This window comes from Pteropus medius, unplaced genomic scaffold, assembly GCF_902729225.1.
Source record: "Pteropus medius unplaced genomic scaffold, Ma_sr-lr_union100, whole genome shotgun sequence".
NCBI classification, from domain to species: Eukaryota; Metazoa; Chordata; class Mammalia; order Chiroptera; family Pteropodidae; genus Pteropus; species Pteropus medius.
Window position 1 is genome coordinate 2,598,103 of NW_024340695.1, and position 24,708 is coordinate 2,622,810.

The 24,708-nt window shown below is 34.6% G+C and overlaps 1 protein-coding gene and 1 long non-coding RNA gene across 2 annotated transcripts in view; one reads left to right on the forward strand and one right to left on the reverse strand.

The window, feature by feature from the left end:
- The window catches only part of HIF1A (hypoxia inducible factor 1 subunit alpha), a 36,171-nt gene extending 15,344 nt beyond the window's left edge, over nt 1-20,827 (forward strand). Inside the window, exons 2-15 of the mRNA XM_039864450.1 lie at nt 1,262-1,452; nt 1,920-2,065; nt 2,150-2,234; nt 4,755-4,867; nt 5,523-5,725; nt 8,780-8,886; nt 10,038-10,185; nt 11,997-12,217; nt 12,900-13,186; nt 15,202-15,324; nt 15,447-15,871; nt 18,203-18,311; nt 18,911-19,037; nt 19,518-20,827. Of these exons, the coding sequence (XP_039720384.1) occupies nt 1,262-1,452; nt 1,920-2,065; nt 2,150-2,234; nt 4,755-4,867; nt 5,523-5,725; nt 8,780-8,886; nt 10,038-10,185; nt 11,997-12,217; nt 12,900-13,186; nt 15,202-15,324; nt 15,447-15,871; nt 18,203-18,311; nt 18,911-19,037; nt 19,518-19,669 (2,437 nt within the window). The 3' untranslated portion in view covers nt 19,670-20,827. The remainder of the gene's footprint in view (nt 1-1,261; nt 1,453-1,919; nt 2,066-2,149; nt 2,235-4,754; nt 4,868-5,522; nt 5,726-8,779; nt 8,887-10,037; nt 10,186-11,996; nt 12,218-12,899; nt 13,187-15,201; nt 15,325-15,446; nt 15,872-18,202; nt 18,312-18,910; nt 19,038-19,517) is intronic.
- Nucleotides 1,060-23,976, reverse strand: LOC120603739 (uncharacterized). The gene is made up of 2 exons (XR_005653106.1): nt 23,478-23,976; nt 1,060-1,481 (listed from the first exon to the last, which is right to left on the reverse strand). It is a non-coding gene; the product is annotated as an uncharacterized LOC120603739 (long non-coding RNA).
- Between the last annotated feature and the right edge of the window lie 732 nt (nt 23,977-24,708).

Genomic DNA, 24,708 nt, shown 5'->3' on the forward strand with positions numbered 1-24,708 from the left:
GTAAGAAGGATTAAGTGAAATAGTGCTAGCAAAGTCCTTAGCATACCGCTAAGTGCTCAATAACTGGTATTGGCTATTTTCAACATTTAATAAAGAACTGACTTAACAGCATTAAGTTGAGGGTCATAGGAGGGCAGTTGAGTATTTGAAGCAGAAGCAGCATTCTCCATTAAGACAAAACGTGGAAGAGCAGACTTTGGCGTAAAAACAAACAAAAAAAAAACAACAAAAAAAACCACCTGGTTCAAATCCCATCTGCTACATAATGGCCATTTTTAACCTACTAAATCTGTTTCTCATCTGTAAAACAGGGGTAATATTTAACCTATTTATAGGTTGTTTTGAGAGAACCAGGCACCTAGTACTAGGGTAGTGTTTGGCACATAGTAGGTTTTAATAAATAGCTATTAAAGAAGAAGCTAAGGACAGAACCAGGTTTAGCTTTGTTTACCTTCAGCTGGGTCAGGAGGAATATTTGTTGCTAAGCAAACGAAGACAACTTTGCTTGGCATGACTTGATGAAAATCTGATTTTATTCTTAAAAGAGATCCCTAGAGATGTATCATTGTATTGACACCTTATTAATCTTTGTTAAACCATTCTTTTAAATTTGTAATATTGTGCCACATCTTTGTTTTTCTTCCATACCCCACATTTATTTGGTATCTGTTGTGATAGTGATAAGGGGCTTCTAAGGGAGCAAGCAACCTGAAAACAGTAGCTTATTATAGCTGCTAATATAAATTCCTATAGCTTATAGTCAGTATTGTCTATGTGGCAAGGTGGACGGTGGGAGGAAGGTCCTGGAGTCAAAAGAAATGAGTCAAAAATCAGTTTTATAGCTATCGCTGTTCTACCTGCTTAAAAACACCTGTTTTCAAGTTACTTTGTACAACTTCCATTTCTCTAGATTTAATCATGATTTCTCTATGTTAAGACTACTTTGAACCCATGAAGGGGCAGCCTTAGATATAGAGGCTACTTTTCAGATTTTGGCTAAAACAGAATCATCGTCTCCAATTTGACATGCCAGGGAGGAAACATCTACTTCAGACAAGGTTAAAACTTCATCTTGTATAGCTGTCTTTAATAAAAGTACATTTATGTAGTAGACAAATTTCTACAAAATATAATTACATGGCATCTTCTAATTTTTATGTGGTAAACAGAATGTAAAATTAGTTTTATTCAGTCAAGGTCAAACTAACATATATAAATTTTGTTTCTTTTCTCTCCTCCCCCTCCTTTTTTTGTTAAATAGGATAAGTTCTGAACGTCGAAAAGAAAAGTCTAGAGATGCAGCTAGATCTCGGCGAAGTAAAGAGTCTGAAGTTTTTTATGAGCTTGCTCATCAGTTGCCACTTCCCCATAATGTGAGTTCGCATCTTGATAAGGCTTCTGTTATGAGGCTTACCATCAGCTATTTGCGTGTGAGGAAACTTCTGGATGCTGGTGAGTTGTTTTACAATGGCATAATAGGCCTAAAAAATTAGAAATTAGAAGTAATTAGAAATATTTAGAGGATGGTCATACTCTCAATTCTTCCTTAATATGATGGACTTTTTATTACCTGCTTTTAAAGCTTCAGTCGAGAATATAAATATTGGCCTTTTCCTCCTCTTTTTCTCCTGTCCCACCTAGCTACCTACCTGTCTTTTAATAACATGACCCTTGTTTCTCTTTTTAGTGGTTTGCCTTGCTACATTACTAAAGCAGCTGGCAAATCTAATTTTAATCTTTCTGTCCTCTGGCTTTGACTGTTGTGTGTTTAAAGGAAAGTGGTGAAAAAACTTATATCTACAGAAAAAATATGTCGTGTATATTAAATAAACTATATGGGAAAACTTTATAAAAACAAGTATTATAATTTAAGTATAACTTTTTAACTAATTGTTATCCTCTTTTTGTGCCCTTTTTAGGTGATTTGGATATTGAAGATGAAATGAAGGCACAGATGAATTGCTTCTATTTGAAAGCCCTAGATGGTTTTGTTATGGTTCTCACAGATGATGGTGACATGATTTACATTTCTGATAATGTGAACAAATACATGGGATTAACTCAGGTAAAATACCCATGTAGTAAGAATCCTTCTGTATGTTTTTATGATTTTATGATATAGATCTAATTCTTTAAAATGTGTTTACAGTTTGAACTAACTGGACACAGTGTGTTTGATTTTACTCATCCGTGTGACCATGAAGAAATGAGGGAAATGCTTACACACAGAAATGGTGAGAAGAAAAGTCTTTTACTTAATCAGATTCTGTTGCTAATTTTTAAATTTTGCTATTCTAATCGAAGGCAAAATGTCATTTCATGTTTAATAAAATGTTACTTTAGTCTTTGTTAAATCCATATTATTTTTTTAGGAATTTCATTGAAATAGATTTAAAAAATTTTAAAGCTCACCTAATTTCATAAATATATAGATAAGAGAATAGATAAAATAAAATGAAAAAAATAAATAAAAATCAGGACCAAAGAAGTTATAAATTAAAATAAAACTTTAAGGCTAAGAGAAGTCACATAATACAAATGGCAGATAATAGGATTTAGACAGTTATTTAAGTCGAGGTGCCAGTTTGGGTTCAGGCTTTCTAAAGGCCCCCAAAAAAGAAAAGAGAAAGTTCACCAGATTTTAAAGAGCATAATAATTACTTAGTTGACCTCTCAGGATGTTCCCAACAATTTGATAGTATGTGGTTAGATCACAAGCATTATATTATGGGTGCCCCCACGTTAGCAACAACAAAAAAGACCTGCTAAGACCTCTAACTCTTAGGAATGAATTGTTAAAATAATCAAATGTTCCAAGATTTGAGGAAGTGCTTCTTAAATTACAAAAACTTAAAGTCTTTTCATACATATGCCCTCTTAAATACAGTATACTGATCATAATTTAAACTTTCTTTCATGACTGAAAGTTACCATAATGAAAATTTGAATAGTTTTTTCATGGTTTCTTTTTCATCTCATTTATAATAATAAACCTCTCTTGAGAGGTAACTTTGTGCCAGGACAGGGTTCTCTGCATTCATATGATTTAACTACTTTATTCCTCACAATAACCGTGTGAAGTTAATGTTATCGTTTTCACTGAGGAAACTGAGGCACAGAATTACTGAGTAGCTTGCCCAGGATTACTGGGTTAGTAACTGGCAGAGCATGGATTAAATTCGTGTGGACTGGATCCAGAGTCCACACTCTAGCCCTCTAGCCATTTTGCACCTCATCAGTAGGAGCCCTCTCCTGTTTTTTAATTCCATACTGTTTATTTACTGTGATTTTGGAAAGCAAATGCACACTTTTTAGAATTCGGTGTAAAGGAGGAGTAAATATATCCCGAGCAAGGACCTAAGTGGTTTGTCAATGAGTTTAATATATGAGTTCTGGTGTTTAGACTTGGAGGTTTGTGTTGACTGCTCATTGCTTTCCTTAGGTTAGATTATAAATGATGGATATTAGGAAGGCTTCTTTTGATTTAGTAATGATATTAATGCATTCTAAATTCTAAATTGCTGACTGCTTTCCAACTCAGAATTTTGAGAAGCTCCATGTTGTCTATTTAAGGCAACTCATTGTAGCATTTGGGGTCCTCCATAGTTATCACTCTAACCTTGCCTTCTAACTTTGTCTCTTTAGTCTTCTGCATGTACTTTATATTGTGGCCAAACTGAACTATCTAGTACTGTTCCCCAAACATGTGCTATTTTCCCCCACCTATGCACTTTTCATTCTCTTGGCTCTGCCTGGAATACTCTTGTAGCTACATCTCTACTTACTGAAATTCCAATGTCTTTTTCTAAGAACTTATTGATTTCCCCTTGACTGGAAGTTATCTCCTAAGCTCTCTCTATACTTCTTTAAAGTGTTTTTGTAAATCTAGAGCACTTACCCTGCATTGTATCATTTCCTTGGCCTCACTACATCTACTAAATTTGTAACTTATTCAGTATAGGGACTGTAACTTATTCATATTTGTATTACCTTCAATATCTTGTCCAGTTCCTGAATGAATACTTTTGTATTTGTTTTGAATCAGACTGATTAATGAAGATAAGAAATTAAGTTGCTGTTTTCTTAATTAATCACCTGAGTATAATCTCATATTTTAGTAATATGAGGTTTGGAATGGGAATAGATCTGAATTTATTTAATTCTAACTTCCCTTTGAAAAGTCATTTAATATGTTTTTTCCTCTGGTAACAAAGTAGAAATAATTTCCTGCCTGCATTCTAGGAAGATTTAAGGAAAAATCAGATATATAAAACTATTATTTGCTATTAAAAGGAAATTTGCTATTTTAAAAGTTATATAAATAATAAAGTGCTTATTATATATAAATTGAGCTAACACTTAGTAAAGGTTTGGAAGGGTTCGCCGAAGTTCTTTTTTTGGGTGTGTTTATACATTGATGGCATAGTTACAGGACAAATTCATACCATATTTATATTCCTTTGCTATTTGACCAACTTTACTGGCTTGAATGTGAAATGATTAACTGTAAGCCAAATACAGATTCTCCTCCCACCAACTCACGGAATCACTGCTGTTGTGAATCCGTTACTGACCGGGGTGTGTTAGATTGCTGGATCTGTTGGCGTGGGCACAACTGTGTGAATCTCTTTGTTCATGCTGAGATGTTTAATTGAACCAGCCGGGGCCCATAGGTGCTGGGTACTCTGCTACTCTTATGTAAAAAAGTTGCATATTTAATTATGTTTTTAAACTTTATTTCATGCTTTCCTCAGGCCTTGTGAAAAAGGGTAAAGAGCAAAATACACAGCGAAGCTTTTTCCTGAGAATGAAGTGTACCCTAACTAGCCGGGGGAGAACTATGAACATAAAGTCTGCAACATGGAAGGTCAGTAAAAATGATTTGTGAGTGGTGATGCACTTGATTTATAGATAATTTCATATATCTTGACATTGCTAGTATTAAGGTAGCATTAGAATTGTGAGGGAGAACTTAAGAGTTTTTCCTTGACATTTGCAGGTTTAACTTCGAAAAACATTGTATTAATTTGCCAGTTTTCGGCATGAACAAATTGTGACACTGCTGTACTGGGATAACTTAATCAGTTGGCTTTGCCAGCCACCCAGTGTTTGAATCTTGACAGAGCTAATTTTCTATTCATCGTTGTTTGATGTCTTTGTTCAATGTTAAAACAATCATCAAAGCAAGAAATAACCATCAAACAGCTATAATAACCAAATGAATGAAAAATCAGCCCAGATTTGTATAAAGGAGATTTTTAAAAAGAATAATTTATAGTGCCTAAGGAGTAGGTCATGGGTGGTGTTATAGGGAAAACATTTATTGAATTTCAGAACTATAGTTAATCTACTAATGACAGTAAATTTTAACAAAGCTTACTTGCCATATTAGACTCAAGTACTTACATCTGCATTTTCTTTTTTTCTCATGTTGTGTGTGTGTGTGTGTATGCATGTATGTATGTGTGTGTGTGCGCGCGCGTGTATATGTTTTTTAAATGCTTTGTTTTCTTCATAAACAGGTACTTCATTGCACAGGACATATTCATGTATACGATACCAATGGTAATCAGTCTCAGTGTGGGTATAAGAAACCACCCATGACATGCTTGGTGCTGATTTGTGAACCCATTCCTCACCCATCAAATATTGAAATTCCATTAGATAGCAAGACTTTTCTCAGTCGTCACAGCCTGGATATGAAATTTTCTTATTGTGATGAAAGGTAAATGAGAGTCTACAACTTTTTTTTACTATTTACTATAGTAAAGAGTATGCATGCTTCCTCCACTAAGTTGAATACCATGATACATCCTAGAACTCCATAATGTTAGATTAACTTTGTGAATTAATTCATCTACATTGAGCACTTACTATGTACTATGAATCTTTACCAGGTGCTATTCAGAAATTATTAAGATGAGGTCTTTTTTCTTAAGGGACTCTAAAGAGAAAACATATTTCAAAGGCGTACAACACAGTTTGACGAAGGATAGATTACTTTTGGTCATGGATGAGAAAGAAAAGGCTTTGGTCATCTCCTCACCCTATGTATTTTCCTTAAGCAGCTTTACCCTTGCCCATAGTTTCTATTGCCATTTCCCAAATTTATATTTCTATTTATATTTAATTGCTAATTTGATATTTTTATCTGGGTACTCTTCTGTGTTATAAACTAATTTCTGTAAATGAACTGCCTCAAAACAATAACAAGTTCAAACATTAGTTTTCTTCCTATACTGCCTATCATAGTTCATTGTCTACCACTGTAGACATATGACTCCAGCAAAAATTTGGAAGTCATCCTTAACTTTTATCCTTGTTATCTACACTTAATTGGTTTCTAAGTCTTATAATTTACTAAGTACACATATCTCTTGATCCATTCCGTCTTTTCCTCACTTGCTCTCCCATCATTGAATTCTTCAGCTCATTATTACCTTTGGTTTGAACTACTGCCAGTCTCTTAAGCTAGCTCTCTGCCAACAGATTTGCTCGCTTTTAATCTCTCATTCAGGTTTCTAAAAAGTAGACAGAGATCAAGTAAGGTTTTGAGTTTGACGAGATTGTTAGTTTTCTGGTTAGAGCTCTTCCTACGAACTTCACATCCATAAACCCTAAGAACAAAGATACAGAAAAAATTTTGCTGAAGTTTAAGAAAATCTGCGTTATCAAACATTCAGCACATTTATTTGAGCACCTCCTATTGCATGGCACTATAATTGGCACTAAAGTAAAAATGAAGATTAACAGTTCCTGCCCTCAAAGGCACTTAAATGGTTACTGCATAGTTGCTTTAGATCAGATTTCCTAGTCCATTAAAAATACTTTTGATCAAATTTTCTGGATCAGTCCTCTTTTTGGTAGAGAATATAAGCTAAGTAATTCTCTGAAGTTTAATAAACTTTACCTTTCTTCTTCAAATATGAATAAAATTGACCTTCTAGGAAAATATGTGCTATTTATATTTTGACATCTGCATCCCTTAGTGGTAGGCATACATACGCTCAACACAGGTCAAGAAGCACTGGTTGATATCTGATTAAATCAGAGCTGCTTAACTTGATATACAAGGCCCTCATTAATCTGATCTTCTTGCTTGCTTTTCCAGCCTCTTCTCTTTCCACTTGCCCCGTTAACCACATCAGAGTCTTCTTTGCCTGTACAATGTCGAGCATTTTCTCATCTCTGTCTTTGCTTGTGTACCTTCTTCCTGAAATGGTCTTGCTTTCTCTTATACTCTTTTGTATTCAACTCATAATCTCCTATAGAAAGTCATCCCCTACACCATCATTCCTTCTCATGGGAAGAGGTGGTTCCTCTGATTCCTACAACAGATTCTCATCACTGCACTTAACCATGTTATTTTACAAGTACAGTGTGTACCAGAAGATTAGGCACATGTTGAGTTTCGTCTTTTCATTTTCACACCTAAAACAGTGCCAGTCATATAAAGGTTTAAATAATGAAAAATTATTTCCATAGGAATATTATTTAAATATATAACTTACATAAGACCAATTAAAATAATTTTGAAGCATAATTTAAAGAAAGAGGGCTGTTAAAAAAAAAAGTTTCCTTTGAAATGCTGCCACCTAGTGTAGATGTGTTTAGGCATATCCCTTTGTAAAGAATTCTGGATTTTGGCTTGGTTTGGTTTAATTTTTGTGTTTTTTACAAATCAGCTTTCTATTTATTTTTGAATAAACTATGGCAGATCTTGCCTTAAGTGTGATAACACAAATAGTATCTTTTTTATACATTTCTTAGAAGAAGGATATCTTCCCTGTATGCTTTTTGCAGTTAATTGGGGTTTGTTTGGGTTTTTTGGGCCACAGTACATTATATAACTTTTGCTTGCACCTGAGAAAGTCCTTTGAAATCTAAAGTCTGAGAACTTGAAAAGCTTAACTTATGTTCTGTTCCCAGAAAATAACATTTCTCTTCTAAAAACTGCATAGAAGATAGCTTTCTCTTTCTCATGAAATGGGTTCCATTTCAGACTGTGGTTAAAGAGAGTAATAAGATTTAGTCCCTTTCATAAAGGAACTGTCAGGAAATCAGAAGGGGTAACTGGATTACTTTCTAGTCCATTTTCAATTTGATATTGTTTCATCTGAAATAGATTCCTATAATTTTATGTAATTAATTTCAAAAAAATGAAGTACAAGAGCATCTTCCAAAACCCACATAATAGGTATTCCTTTATTCCCATTTAGTGTCGATACTCTTTGGTTAATGATACTTAGAATTTTGTAGTAGGTATTGATTCCCCAAAGTGCTGCCTTGCCCAGGGGAGCCGTTATATAAAGAATCTGGTTTTGTACATACACACAGAAAAAGAATCTGGTTTTATGGTAAGATAATGTTATGGAGGTCGTCTGTATTTTAAATTAAATGTTAGTGGCTCCTTTATAACTTATTTAATTTAGCAGCACTTCATATTTATTTATTAATACCCTGACTTGTTAACCAAATGTATGTATAATAAAATGTGATAAAAATAGGTAACAAGTTGAGGTGAGAGGGATAAAAAGGTCAAATAACAGGATGAATCAGAAGACTTAAAGAAATGAATGATGCTGCATTTAGCATCCGTAAACTTACTAAAGGTGAGATGTAAATTTATTCTCAGGAAAGAAAAATGCTCTTTATTTTTGAAAATTCACTTGTCCATAAGATTAGTGCATATCAGTTACTTGGAAGAAGCAAAATTTTTCATTATCAGTTTCTTTTTTTCTTCTTAATTTTTTCTTTTCTTTTCTTTTTTTTTTAACAGAATTACTGAATTGATGGGATATGAACCAGAAGAACTTTTGGGCCGTTCAATTTATGAATATTATCATGCTTTGGACTCTGATCATCTGACCAAAACTCATCATGATAGTAAGTACAATGGAAGAACTCATAGACAGTTAACTCTTGTAGTCTCTTTTCCGTTTGGTTATACATCTAATTTTTGGTTAATATTAACCAGTCTTCCTAGATCCAGTATTTTAACAAAATTCTTCATAAGGGATTTTGACCATTAAATCTATGTTTTGTATTTGTCACAACCTATACCAGTTAAAGTAGGATCATTTAATATCTAAAATTTCTATAGCATTTTAAATACAAAGACTCAAATATGTCCCAGAATATTATAGCATCATTTTCAGAATTCACACCTAAGTATTTCAGAACAGTGTGTGGCATATAAAAGGTACTCAGAAAATAATTGTTCAATGAAGTGAATTGTTAAGTGAGGTGAAGGTGATCAACAGCATGCACTAGTGGTAATAACTACCCTTGACATAAGATATATTTCTCGGTTTTAGTCGATTGTTATTTGAAAATCCCATGGGAAGTAAAACTTTTGAATTTCTCACTTGCCTGTTTAATCTATACCTAAACATGACTTCTCAATATGATTAGGGATGCCTGAATATCACTCAGTTAGTGTGATTAGCTTTGAACTACAGAATGGTCCCAAGTCCATATTCAGGGCCCCAATACCCACAATAATATATCATCATTACTATTTATCTGGTACTTTCCCAAATCAGTAATTGAGATTGCCCTAACTGACAAAAGACTTAAGCATAATTTCAGTTGACATTCAAGTATATTAGTACAGCTATTTGAAACGTCTTTGGTTCTCTGGAAACTATAGCAGGAATTTTAGGAAATGATAGCAGTGCTTTCTTTCCTGTTCTCTCTGGAATCAAGATTATTCTCTAGTCTTTCTGATGCTTTCAACATATAAGTTTTTAAAAGAATTTTAGTCACTGCCATCCCTCATTCCTGGATTTCATTTTATTTAAAGTGAAGATTGGCAGGAAAGGAGTTTATTTTGGAGTTAGAAGAATGAAATGGGTACATTTTCAGCTATGCAGGGGCTTTTCCTCTTGCTCTCAATTTAAACAGTTACAACTAATTCCATTAAAATAAAAATTTCTCCCCTTTTCTAAAACAGTGATCAAATATTTAGCATCTATTCATTTGATTGACAATTCAGTATTTTTCTCTGCGTGACTCTTTTTCCATTTTACTCCTAGTGTTTACTAAAGGACAAGTCACCACAGGACAGTACAGGATGCTTGCCAAAAGAGGTGGATATGTCTGGGTTGAAACTCAAGCAACTGTCATATACAACACTAAGAACTCTCAGCCGCAATGCATTGTATGTGTAAATTACGTTGTGAGGTAAGCTTAGAAAATAAATATTTTGAGGTAGCAAACAATAACTCTTTTTGGATACCCTGTTCTTTTATAAGAAGAAAAGATTATAAACATTAACTGGATTTGATTTTACTTTCACATTTCTACCTAATTAGTTTTCAGTTTTCTGTCCTGTGTTTCCAGGCCAGCTATTCTACAGTGATACCACCAGCTACTATCAGCAGCTCTCCTTTCCCATCCTATTTACTCCAGTTTTTAAAGAGACCTTGAAAAAAACACCAGACCTATAAATGAGTTTGTTCTAGTCAAACAACTGTCAGCATATATTATGAAGGCAGCTAAGTTGGGAATAGTTGGGTTAATGTCATAGCTCTGTCATTTCTCCATAACCTTTGAGGAAGTCTCATTCTCTGAATTTCATCCATATAGAAGAGAGAATACTTACCTCAAAAAGTTATGAGAATTAAATTCTATGTGAAATTATTGTAAAAGGCTGTATAATGTATATTCTTGAACTCTTGTATGTATATTCTTGTGAAATTACTATAAAAAGCTGTATAATGTATATTCTTGAACTCTTCCCTTAGTTGATGGGCTTGTGAATATTATGAATATCATAGTTTTCATTTGCTCAACTTCAGTAGACAACTGCCCCCCGGGTAGTCCATCTTCCGTATTACCACCAGGCTGATTTTTCTTAAATGGATATTTGCTCTTCTCATTTACCTTAGATTTGTTTTAAAGATCCCTTTATCACCCCCAGGATAAATCCTTACCTATTTGCATAGCATCATTTCTTGTCGTTATCTTCTGTACTCCCATGTTTTCATAGATGTAGCCCTCTTTCTAAAATCTATAGCCACCTCTCTTAGGAAGACTTCGATCATTCGTGGGTTTTTTTTGTTTTTTTTTTTTTGCCAATTCTGACATCATCCTTTAATGTTTTAATATTAGTGCCAAAGAGTCCTTTTGTGACTTTCCTGTTACATAAGAATCAGTTTCTTGAAATGTACTTTTCCCCCTACTGCAGTCTGCCTGACAAGTACCCCTTGAGCCCAGGTTTCAGCTTATTGGCCTCTCTATGAAGCAAGCCTTCTCCATTTTAGAGATTATCACTTTGTATTTTAATTGTTTGCACATTTCCTTTCACACTGAGTTATAAACTTGAGTGCAAGGGTTAGATATTTGAATTTTTCTATCCTTAGTTCATTTCACATAGCAAACACTTAATATTTGTTGATTAAAAGAAAAAATTGACATTTAAGCTAAAATGAATATGGAGTTGTTGTTCATCATTCCTTTTCAATTCTATTCCCATAGGTGGTATCAACATATCATTTTCCTACCACCAAAGAAAATATGGCACCCCTCTTGCAAAGACCTTGGTCATTTATCTCTGCATCTTTATATTCTAGGACCATCCTTAGGCCATATCTCATATATTAGTGCCAAAGAGTTCTGTGCGAATTTCATTATATGTGAGTCAGCACAAAATTTGGGAAGATGTGTTTATGTCCTTCATCTGCTTGACTGTTACCTTTCTTTGTCACTACCACTCTTCCCAAAGGGATAGTTGCAGTTTCTTAATTGAAATTAGTCAAATATTTGAATTATTTTATACTGTAAATTTTAATAGGCCTTTATTTCAGTATTGATATTTTAAACCCTGAATGAATGTGACCAAGTATGCATGAGAGATTAGGTCAAAACATCTTAAAATGTTCCTTTTCATAAAGTAGGATTTTTTTGTGACAAAGTTATTTAAGAATACTTCCTCTACACCTACATTGTGTCAAGTGCTCATTTAAGAATTACTAATCTCTCTTTTTTGACAGTGGTATTATTCAGCACGACTTGATTTTCTCCCTTCAACAAACAGAATGTGTCCTCAAACCAGTTGAATCTTCAGATATGAAAATGACTCAGCTGTTCACCAAAGTTGAATCAGAAGATACAAGTAGCCTCTTTGATAAGCTTAAGAAGGAACCTGATGCTTTAACTTTGCTGGCACCGGCTGCTGGAGATACAATCATATCTTTAGATTTCGGCAGCAATGGTGGGCCTTTAGTTATTTTGTAAATTGCCTAAGTTATGTCTGCTAATGCAAGCCCATTTAATTGAACTTTATGTTGACCTTTCTGCCAATAATCATTTGGACATTGTGGTCATATATATTTTGTTTTTCGTGGTCTTCTTGAAAGTATTTGTTTATCTTTGTTTGCTCCTGTAATTTCTCAACATTTCTGTTTTTGTCACATTGTTGGAAATTGTGCTTCAAAGAGTCCTTAAGGTATTTCTTCTTCACACTTTAATTTTTCTTAGTTACTCTGCTATTTCTATATCCTGTTGTCATATTTTCTTCACAATTTAGCAGAGTTATATTGCAATAGGTCTAGTTGTTTAAAGGATAAATAGGCAGTTATACCATAACATCAAACATTGAAAATGAAAACTAATTTCAAACTAGGTTCAATTTTAATGAATCAAAGGTATTAAATGGTTAGAATTGCAGAGTTGTTTTTTTTTTTTAAAGCCATAGTTTAAGAGTTGTCAGTAGTGTGTTGGAAAGATAACTCAGGCTTATAGTTATACCATTATATATGTTTACTTTCTGATTAAGGGCAACTTGGGAACATTTTTGTTTGAGTGAACTAAATAAATCTTTGGTAAAAAGGGTCATATTTCTATATCTGTTAACATCTAGATACTCTTCAAATTGACTAATTTTTTTCCAACAGACACAGAAACTGATGACCAACAACTTGAGGAAGTTCCATTGTATAATGATGTAATGCTTCCCTCATCCAGTGAAAAATTACAGAATATAAATTTGTCGATGTCTCCATTACCTGCCTCTGAAACTCCAAAGCCACTTCGAAGTAGTGCTGACCCTGCACTCAATCAGGAAGTTGCATTAAAATTAGAACCAAATCCAGAGTCACTGGAACTTTCCTTTACCATGCCTCAGATCCAAGATCAGCCAGCTAGTCCTTCTGATGGAAGCACTAGACAAAGTTCACCTGAGGTAGGTGTCATAATATAATAAAAGGATAACTTTCAGCTTTTAATGTTCGGAAATGTATTTGTAAATTTGATTAAAACTTTAATTTGAACTCCATGTCACACAGTTTTATATGCACGAATTTTCGCACTTTAAAATTACTAAAAAAGCTATTAAGAGCTTAATTCAGACTTTGGTGCATATTTTAGTCAAAGATAGTTAGGAACATGGGGAAGGGCTTAACATAAACCAAAAGGTAAAACTTATGTTGTTCCTCTGTATATTTATATTAATAAGACAAAAAAGTTTTGGATTTCAGAACTGCATGTGCCTACAATAGCTCTAAGTCCATACATACTACCCTTTGAGTTGGAGAACTGCCCACTGGCTAAAGGCTTTTGATAAATAAGCAAGGCTTAAAAGGGAAGGGACTCTAAGCTCTGCCCAGATTAATCTAGTTTCTGTCACTGTTTTGAAATTCTGGATAAGTACCAAGTTATATATGCAACTTGTCTTGATATTAGTTTTTCTGTAAATAATAAAATTCATCTTTAAGGGTTCAGCTAGGCCAAAACTAAAGGTATCACATAGGAGTGCTCTTATTTCTAAATCTAGAGTGCTTAAATTTCAAAGCTTCCTATGGCTAAAAATATGCTCAGTTGGGCACAAATAGACCTTAATACGTGGTAGATAATTTGACATTAAATATTTATTGATCCAAACTGGCAAGCTGAGAATAGGAGATTTGACATCTCAGTGTTCTAGAGAATACATCCTATGCTGTGGTAGGTAGGTAGCTAGCTCAGTTTGCCGAGCACAAAAATGTTTGTTTTTAATCTAACAAAAGTAAATGTTCTAACAAATATAATGAGGGAAGCAAAAGTTTATGCTTAGAATAAATAGCTAATTTTTCTGTTAGAATTCTTAAGGTGAATGCAAATAAAGAACTTAAGTCTCTACCCCTATTCCCCAGAGTAGCTGTGAGATTTTTAGGTAGATCACCAGAGGTATGTAAGCTCTCAATACAAAGGTAGATTCCAGTTAGCAGATAAATGCTATATTATATATAGTCATAAATATGTATTCAGTAGGTCCCCCCTTATCTACAGAGGACACATTCCAAGACCGAGGATAGTACTGAACTCTAATCAACTTCTTCAGCTCTGCTGGAAATGTGGCAGTAGCTTCTTCATCAGCAGATACAGCCTATCCAGTAATTGTTATATTTTTCAGCCCTTACTTGCAGTAAATGGCTTAGTGTCACTTGTTTCACGTGTCACTTGGTGTCCCTTGCTGGAGTCTTCATATGGGCTCAGTGCTTTTTGGTGCAACATATTGCCCTCAGTCAGAACACATTTTCTGTTCAGTCTTCCACCCACAAATTTAATGTCTTTTCCATCTTAACAAGCACTGTGCCTGTAACTTTCCCAGTTTAAGATGCGACAGCAAAACTAGCAGGAATTTCTTATTTAGTCAAAATCTTTCATATTTTCACTTCATGGAAGCACTTTACGGCTTCTCTTGGGCATATCTTAATTGGCAGCATCACTACTCTTTTACTTTGGGGCCATTATTAAGTAAAGTAAGTTATTTTGAACACAAGCACTATGGTACTGTGACAATTGATCTAATAACCACAACAGCTAGCTACTAAGTGACTAACGGTCAGGTAGTATATGCAGTGGTATATGCTAGACAAACGGATAATTCATGTCCAGGATGGAATGTAGTGGTACAGTGTGAAATCTCATCACACTGCTCATAGTAGTATGAAACTTAAAACCTGAATTATTTACTTCTGGAATTTCCTATTTAATAATTTCAGACTTCAGTTGACCACGGGTAACTGAAACCACAGAAAGTGAAGCTGCAATAAGGGGGGACTACTGTATTGGCAAAATTAGTTAAAAGTGTAAGCTCAAAAATTTAACTTCTCACTAGTTATATGAAATTTAAATGAACAGATGGACTTCATTGTGTATTCTAGAAAAACATGCTGGCTTCTTTAGGAAAGTTAACACATTTAATTCCTTTTACAGCCTACCAGTCCTAGTGAATATTGTTTTGATGTGGATAGTGATATGGTCAATGAATTCAAATTGGAATTGGTAGAGAAACTTTTTGCTGAAGACACAGAAGCAAAGAATCCATTTTCCACTCAGGTATATGAACGTGTTTATTATATTTTATATTAAACTTTAGTTTGTGGTGACTTTGGGTTTAACTTGTTTTTCTTTTATAAGGTGTAGCCATTATAAAAACTCATGTATTTGTTGTTTTTTAGGACACTGATTTAGACTTGGAGATGTTAGCTCCTTATATCCCAATGGATGATGACTTCCAGTTACGTTCCTTCGATCAGTTGTCACCATTGGAAAGCTGTTCTACAAACCCTCAAAGTGCAAGCACAATGACAGTATTCCAGCCGACTCAAATGCAAGAAACAGCTATTACCACCACCGCCGCCACTGCCACCACTGATGAATTAAAAACATTGACAAAAGATGGTGTGGACGACATTAAAATATTGATTGCATCTCCATCTCCTACCCACATACCTAAAGAAACTACTAGTACCACAACATCACCGTATAGTGATACTCGAAGTCGGACAGCCTCACCAAACAGAGCAGGAAAAGGAGTTATAGAACAAACAGAAAAATCTCATCCAAGAAGCCCTAACGTGTTATCTATCACTTTGAGTCAAAGGTATTTATATGTAACATTATAGTTTTTATTTTTAGAAAATGTGTATAATTATAAATTATTTCTAAATATAGCAAACCTTCTGATGTATATGCTTTAACATACATAAAATTGATAATACAAATTCTGAATTTAAGCACTCCAAAACCTGTTTCTAAATTAGCTTATGTATTTATTTTCTCTAAAATAATCATATTGGGGGTGGCTCCATAGTGTCGTGGTTAGCACATCTGCTTTACATGCTGAAGGTCCTGGGTTCGCGCCCCAGGTGGAGTCACGGACCATACCCCAGGTGTGGCAGGCCCAGGGTGTACCAGGCTCTGGGGGTGCACCGCTAGTGCGTGGGAGGAGACACCCCGTCTTCAGAGATCCAGTTTTTAAGGGGAGATGGCAACATCCATAGTTCAGGGGTGGAAGTGAAAGGGGAGGGGATCAAAGAGGGGGGATAAACAAAAATAAAATAATCATATCACTTATCTGAATGTAGGAGCTTTTTTTAAGCTTACGTGAAAAAAAACCCTACCGACTTAAGGATATTTGCAGTTCGCCATTCCAAATTGAGCCTAATGGTCTTCGGTCCTTAGTATTCAATATAGATATTTCTAAGGTTTCTTTTTAAATTTTATGTATACTTACATTACAATTGCTTTTATTTTTCATTACATATTTATATAACATTAGCTGTATTATAGGTTAAATAGATTTTTAAGAGCTGCAACATGATCTAAGCATGATTTTATGACTGCTTCTATTGAGCTAATTTGAGCAAATATCTGGACCAAACAAATTTTAAATTATAATTTCTGTATATAATTTGTAGTAAGATTTGACATTTTAAATTTGAAGCTATAGTCATAAGAAACAAGTTTTAGCCAGTCAGTGGGACAGTGTCTGGAGGAGAAAAATGATTCCTTCTCTACTATGCCTAGACTGATCCAGATAGCAACAGCAATAGGAAAAAGCACTAACCATAGCCGAAGCTTAGGGCGTTTTTCTCCTGCCTTACATCACTACTTTGACCTAGATTGCTGGGAGAAGCTTTTTCTAGAGTTAGGAAAAGAGCTTGGGGCTTTAGATTAACAGAGAGGCATTTTACATTACTTTTAAAAATTACTATGTCACCAACTGAATTTAGACTTTGAGTTCCTCTAGGGCAATGACAATGTCTCGGACATTTTACTGGTATTAATACTTAATTCAGTACCTGTTTTGTAGTTGCTCAAGAGATGGTTATTGGATGAACAGATGAATGAATATAGTAATATTAATGAAGATGAACTGTAATTTACAGTTTACTATTAGCTTCAGAGGACTGTGGTATATTCCGTTTTCTAAACAACTGTACTCATCTAACATCTACTCTCTTTAGCAATGTTTTTACTTTAGTTCCAATATAGTATGCACAAAATACTTTAAGAGATGAACTTTATGAACTATATGGAGGCTTTTTCCTTCTCTAGGTAATTATTTGCAGAATTAAAGGGCTGTACCAAATAACTTACAGCTTTAGAGCAAAGATTAAAGATAACCATGAAAAATACTCTTACTGAGATGACATTTACATGTTACATTAATATTGGAGGTTTTATAGAATTTTTAAAAACAAAACTGCGTAGGAGAGCAGTTTGAAGTAATATATATCACTTATCCATATGGCATTCTCAACTGTAAGGAATAGAGCAAGGAGCCATTATCATTATGTATAAAGGGAGCAGTTCTTGAAAAGACAAAGTAGCTACAACAATTTTATGTATTTGACACATGAAACAGTTCTTCACTATTTAATATAAATTTTAGATGCAGGTAGTTCAGGTTTGTTAAAGAGATCAATGCTGAAGACCAAATGGCTTAGTACAAAGATCACTGGGAGGGGGTGGGTATAAGGGATCTAGAATGCATTTCCATAACTGCAACTAATTGGCAATGGTACTTTGAGATAGTTACCTAACAGGCCTCAGGTTTCTCATTTATAAAATGAATATTATATACCCGTGTTACTGTCTTGGGGATTGGAGTAATGATAAAGTAAATGAACATGAAATGTTTTATAAACTGAAAATGCTATGCAAATATGAAATTAATCTTGTATTACAGTAGTCCCATGAATATATTATATTACATGTACTGAAAGGCCAGTATTTAACAGTTTTAAGTTCAGTTCCATTTTATAAATAGCAAAATGCAAATTATAGGATATTTTCTGCTTTAAAAATTGAACTTTGGCTTTTAAGGTGATAAACTTTAGTAATCAGGAAAGTTCTCATATATAATATTATGTTCCTAAATATTAGAAAACAAGCATTATATATATTTTTTACTTAAAATTTTTTTCAGAACTGCCGTTCCTGAGGAAGAACTGAATCCAAAGATACTAGCTTTACAGAATGCTCAAAGAAAGCGAAAAATAGAACATGATGGTTCACTCTTTCAAGCAGTAGGAATTGTAAGTATGAGAGTGTTTTCTTTTCTGTTCTAGCTAATGTGCTAATTTCCTAAGTTATATATAATATATAAGTAATTCCTTATTTCATCCAAATACTAAAATTGTATTTTCAGAAGTTATGCATTGGTTTTTTCACTTTGTGTACAATTTCTTAAAAGCATAAACATTTAATGATTATATTCTCAATGTAAAAATTCCAAACAATACAGAGGTATTTTGAGTAAAAAGTGACATTCTTCCCTGTTCCACCCCATCACCACCAGTCTCGTTCTCTTTCCTTTAAGTTACTTTCTGCTTCTTACCCCCAAAACACAGTTATGTTAAGTCAGCGTTGGTGTAATCTATATTGGTATTTTCAGACTAACCAGATTAACTAGAAAGCATTTACAGAGACATTAGCCATAATATGTGGCAAATGTCTTTATCATAGCAATACTAAGGGTCTTTATCATAGTAATACTAAAGGAATTAAAAACAATTTGAGGCATTATTTGATTTAAGAAATCTACCTACATGTTATTAAACTTACATTGATATCAAAGTTTTTGATTTTTAAAAAACTGAACACAGTAAAATTGAAATAACTTTACTCTTTTTAGGGAACATTATTACAGCAGCCAGATGATCGTGCAGCTACTACATCACTTTCTTGGAAACGTGTAAAAGGATGCAAATCTAGTGAACAGAATGGAATGGAGCAAAAGACAATTATTTTAATACCCTCTGGTTAGTTCATTCTTTTTGCCCTTGAATATAACAAAAAGAATCATATGACTTTATGTAGAAGCTTTACTCCAAGCGAAAGTGATTTTCGTTCCTTAAGATTAAAAACTAAGGTAGCATTTTATCTAATGGCTGTAACACAGAAATAGCTATTTGAAGATGGAACTTTAATTTTTTTGTAGTTGTCTTTGATATGTCTAAGTGCTGTTAAAATTGAATAGAAGCTAAAATTTGTACATTTTTATGCATTTTTCTAAATTGATTTATCACTCCTTCATGCCTCCATTGTATCCTATAAACATTCTTGACATAGCACCAGTAATGCTTGCACTTACTTGTTTACATCGCCATAGTTCTGCCTCATAGACTAAGAACCCTTCAGAGCTTATTTGCCTTATTTTCCCAATACCTAGCACATAGTGGGTATTTAATAATACTCATTGACTAGATGAATGAATACTTAAGCATTTCTTTGTCTTTCAGATTTAGCATGTAGACTGCTGGGGCAATCAATGGATGAGAGTGGATTACCACAGCTGACCAGTTATGATTGTGAAGTTAATGCTCCTGTACAAGGCAGCAGAAACCTACTTCAGGGTGAAGAATTACTTAGAGCTTTGGATCAAGTTAACTGAGCTTTTTCATAATCTCATTCCTTTTTTTGGACACTGGTGGCTCATTACCTAAAGCAGTCTATTTATATTTTCTATATCTATCTAATTTTAGAAGCCTGGCTACAATACTGCACAAACTCTGTTAGTTCAATTTTGATCCCCTCTTTACTTAATTTTCATTAATGCTCTTTTTTAATATGTTCTTTAATGCCAGATCATAGGCAGCACATTTTCACAGTTCTGTAGTATTTAAACCATTGCATTTGCAGTAGCATCATTTTTAAAATGCACCTTTTTATTTATTTATTTTGGGCTAGGGAGTTTGTCCCTTATTGAATTATTTTTAATAAGATGCCAATATAATTTTTTTAAGAAGGTGGTAACCTTTCATCCTAATCAGTTTGAAAAATTTTTATTCTTTTTTTTTTTCACATAAACAATGATTTGCCAGCAGTACATGGTAGCCACAATTGCACAATATATTTTCTTAACAAATACCAGCAGTTACTCATGCAATATATTCTGCATTTATAAAACTAGTTTTTAAGAAGAAATTTTTTTTGGCCTATGAAATTGTTAAACCTGGAACATGCCATTGTTAATCATATGATGATTCTTAAATGCTTGTATGGTTTATTATTTAAATGGGTAAAGCCATTTACATGATATAGAAAGATATGCATATATCTGGAAGGTATGTGGCATTTATTTGGATAAAATTCTCAATTCAGAGAAGTGATCTTGATGTTTCTGTAGTCACTTTGCTAGCTCAAAAGAAAACAATACCCTCTCTGTAGTTGTGGAAGTTTATGCTAATATTGTGTAATTGATATTAAACCTAAATGTTCTGCCCACCCTGTTGGTATAAAGATGTTTTGAACAGATGTGGGGGGGGAGGGGGAAATCATGCTGTTAGCAAAATTGCCTAGTATGTTAATTTGCTCAAAATTTGATGTTTGGTTTTATGCACTTTGTCGCGATTAACATCTTTCTGTTTTCATATAGATTTCAATAATTGAGTAATTTTAGAAGTATTATTTTAGAAGTATATAGTCACAGTAAACACCTTTTTTTCTATGTGCATTGTACAAATTTTTCATTCCTTTTGCTCCTTGTGGTTGGCTCTAACACTAACTGTATTGTTTTGTTACTTCAAATAAACATCTTCTGTGGACCAGGCCCCCCCCTTGATCAGCTTTTTATGTTAATGTTTGCTTCAACACCTCCAACTCCTAAAGTTGTTTACCAACAATTTAAGTATTTTATGAAAATTACATTGGCATTATTTCTCCATTTATCTTACTGCTATCACCTTAATGTATATTGTGTCCCTAAATGTCATGTTAAATAACAAACCATGTTTTACTATTGAGTATGGTTTTAGAAAAGAAACTTGTTTATAAGTTTATGAACCTATTAAAGTAAAACAATTTTAAGGGTTTAATATGAATGGAAGCAAATCTTGAACATTATAGTCACATGTTATAAGGGCTAGAAGGTCCTCCCCCCTGAAGATTTCTAATATTCCCATTCACAGATGAAGAAATTTAGACCTCAAATGGTAAATGGTTTGTCATTTACTTAGATTTAAACCTAGGTCTTCTGACTCTAATATGAAACTGAGAACTGAACTAACCTTGCTTTGTTTTTGTTTTAATGATACTGTATATTTAAAATGTTTTGAATAGCTTTTTCTGTATATTTTTGTGAAACTGCTGTATTTTCTGATTATAAAATACGTTCTCATTTTTTTACAAAGATGGCACAAAAAGATATAACAAGAAAAACCACTGAATTCTTGCACCTAGGGGTAACCACAAATTGTTTTTATGAACAAATTATGTAGTTAGTGTGCCATACTCTTAGGTCCCATATCCCGAGGTTATAGGAACAAAATATCTTGAACAAAATAAACTAAACCACATATCTTAGGTGGCTGTTTTTATCTTAGAATGAAGAAAATGTTACAGTTACATAAAAATTTGGTAACAAAAGTTTACAATATTAAGACACAATCCCAGATTTTGAGGGCCCATGTATACTTCACCATAAATACTATGATCTAAAGTGCTTGTGCATTTAATTACGCATAGTACTAGAGGTGGTATTTTTTTTTCACCCCCCCCCACCCCTCTAGAGGTGATATTTCAGAATAAAGTGGTTGCTTAATATTCCCAAGTCAAAATGTCAAAAATTCTGCTTATTCTGATAGCAAATTAGCTTCAGTTGAAAATTAGACATTTATGTCTAGTTTTCAAATATTAATGGTCAGATTATGTAATAACCTGGAGTCCAGAAAAAGGACCTGTGAGAGCAATGATTTAGAAGAGAAAGCCACTTTAAAGGACAGTATTGCTGGAAGAAAACCAGTACCAGTACTCACCTATGGATCATTCAATAAACAAATCCCATGGACTGCTTGAAACTGTTCGAAATAGCAGAACCAGTCCTTCCCAGTGCTGTGCTCACTCTGACAGTTATATACTTTTAAATAGTGCCTTTATCTAAGAAGTATAACCCCAACTTAACTATAATTCTGTAATACCTCTTCCCCTTTACTATTCCTGTACACTCCCTGTGCATGCCTACTTCCTTTACTCTGGTGCTGCTGGGAATGAATGACCATAGTATTTTCACACTTGAAGAAAGTATGTCAAAGGAATTTAGTGTATTTAAGTGTGTAAACCTCACTATTAACCTTGGAACTTGAAATAGTTCCCCAGGGAGCTTACCACTGCTGGGTGCAATGATGCACATCGACTAGGAGTTTAAATGAATCTAACATCTCTCAAGTACTATATGCTAGACTTTATGCTAAGCATTTTGCATGTTATCTCATAATCTTCAAAGACCCCTATGAATTAGTACTTGTATCTCGTTTTGTAGATGAGAAAATAGTCTTGGAAAGGTGGCCTAAGGTTCAGAGCATTTGAACTAGCCATTAGTGACTCCACAGCCCATGGTGCTAACCACCTGGCAGTGCTAACCAGTCCAGCAGAACATACATTTTTCCTCATTAACTCTTCAAATAGCAAACAGGAGAAAACAAAGGGGGTGCAGGGAACTGAGGGTGGGTGTCTCTTGAAAGTAAAAATCGTACAGGACACCGAGGGGATGTCCTAAGAAAGGAATAGTAAGATATGAATGGAAATTAATAAAAGTGCTATTTAGCTGGGGTTTAAGTTTGAATTAGAGATTCATTCAGGTGTCTGGTTATGACGACAACTCAGGTAAATGAGATGGTGTGTGAAAAGAACGGTAATAAAACTATAAAAAAGGCTCTATGAACATATGGCTTGATTCTTCCAGAACTGTTTGACTTAATGGAACAATGGACGTGTTTAGTTTAAGTTTTTATAATCTCACGATTATTGCAAATCTTGATTTCCCCCTGCAACCTCTAAAACACATAAAAGATTAAAGTTACTGGCTTTGCAGAAACTTAAACATTCTGTAAGTTCAAATTTAGAATGCAGCAACGTCAAAAACAGGTTGCAAAGAATACGAAACCGTAACAGGGTTTGGTTAAATAAAATGCAAACAAACACGTTGCTAGCTGGAACCAACAAAAGTGTAAAGAAAAAAAAAATCTTTTAGGTGGTTTTTTAGGTCTACCGCTAACCACTTTGTTCGTAGTTCATCACTTTAAATAGTGCTAAACCTGTTGTCTCAGATGATTTTACAGAGAATTAGTTTAACCTGTAGAATTTAATACGCAGTAGTTACCTATAAGATAAAAGCTACGCCTTACCACAAGTCCTTTGAACGCCTTCTGGAGCGTTGTTGTGTTCACACCTTTCAGAGGTTTGGACATAATTTGTTTTCTTACCTGTAGTGGACGGTTTTACCCAAGACGCTGCTCAGACACCCGATCTCCTTGTACTACATTATTTCCTTTATTCCCATGTCTTGGCTCCATTCCGGGACGGAGTGTCTCTTGAAAGGAAAGGCAGGTGCCTGAGAGCAGCAGTAATCAGACCCGCAGCGGGGAAAATACCAAAGATGCGGAAGGGACTCAGCACCCCTTTAGTCCCCGATGCGGCTGGTACTACATTATAAAGATGCGAAACTCCAGCCTCCGGGAAAAAACTTACCCAAACCCCGCCCGCCGCGTTCCGGGCCACGCCCCGGTACGTGCTCGGCCGCAGCACCGCAGCCCGGCCCCCGCCCTCGGCCCCGCGGCCCCTGCCTCTGCTCTTGGCTCCCGCCTACGTGTGAGAGCGCATGTGGGAGGCCAGGCCCTGCAGGCGTTAGGATGGGCCCGGCCGGTGCTCGAAGGGTCAGCGCTCCTCTTTGTCTTCGATGGCTTGTCCAATTCTGGTGCCTGGCTCTTACCAAAATTTTTCTCAGATTGGGGGAATGGCGGGTGGCGGGGGTCAGGGTCGGGGTCGGGGTGTTGAGGGAATGCGATGATTTGTTATGGTGGAACTGTCTCCCAAGTGCCAGTCTAAAGCTTTGGGGTGTGAAGCTGTGCTGTGTGGAATGGGAAAAAACATCTGAGGTCGCCTAATAGATTAGACCTTGGTTAACTATATAACGGTTTTTTAAAAATTAGTTGTATACTCATCTGCTCAAAAATAAAGTTTGGTTATTTAAATATTCCTTAAGGGTATATTTAAAGACTTAGTTCATTTTAAATAAATCACTGAGCTGTCCCCGATTAACTTTAGCTGCCCCAGGTGTTTTTGTTTTGTTTTTTGCTTGTTGTGTTTTTGAATTGGTTGTGTGCCTGGCATGTTATTGAGGCCAACTATTGAGAGTCCTTTGGGAGAAGATAATCGTGATGGACAGAAGGGAGGTGCATTTATGGAATAAGGCAAAGCTTGGGTCCCTAAATTTAATCTGCTGTAATTAGTATGTTAGGATTGCGCAGTTTGTTGTAAAGTACAAAGGCAGGTTTTGTTTAGAATAAATCACCTCGCCTCTGCATATCCACAGCTGACTACATTTTACATTTTATTTTAAATCGTTTTCTTCAGGAAAATTCATTGTTTATGGTTTTTCAAATAGAATTTCCTAGAAAGTAATGGTCTATTTTTTAAAAAGTGGTTAGGGTGTTT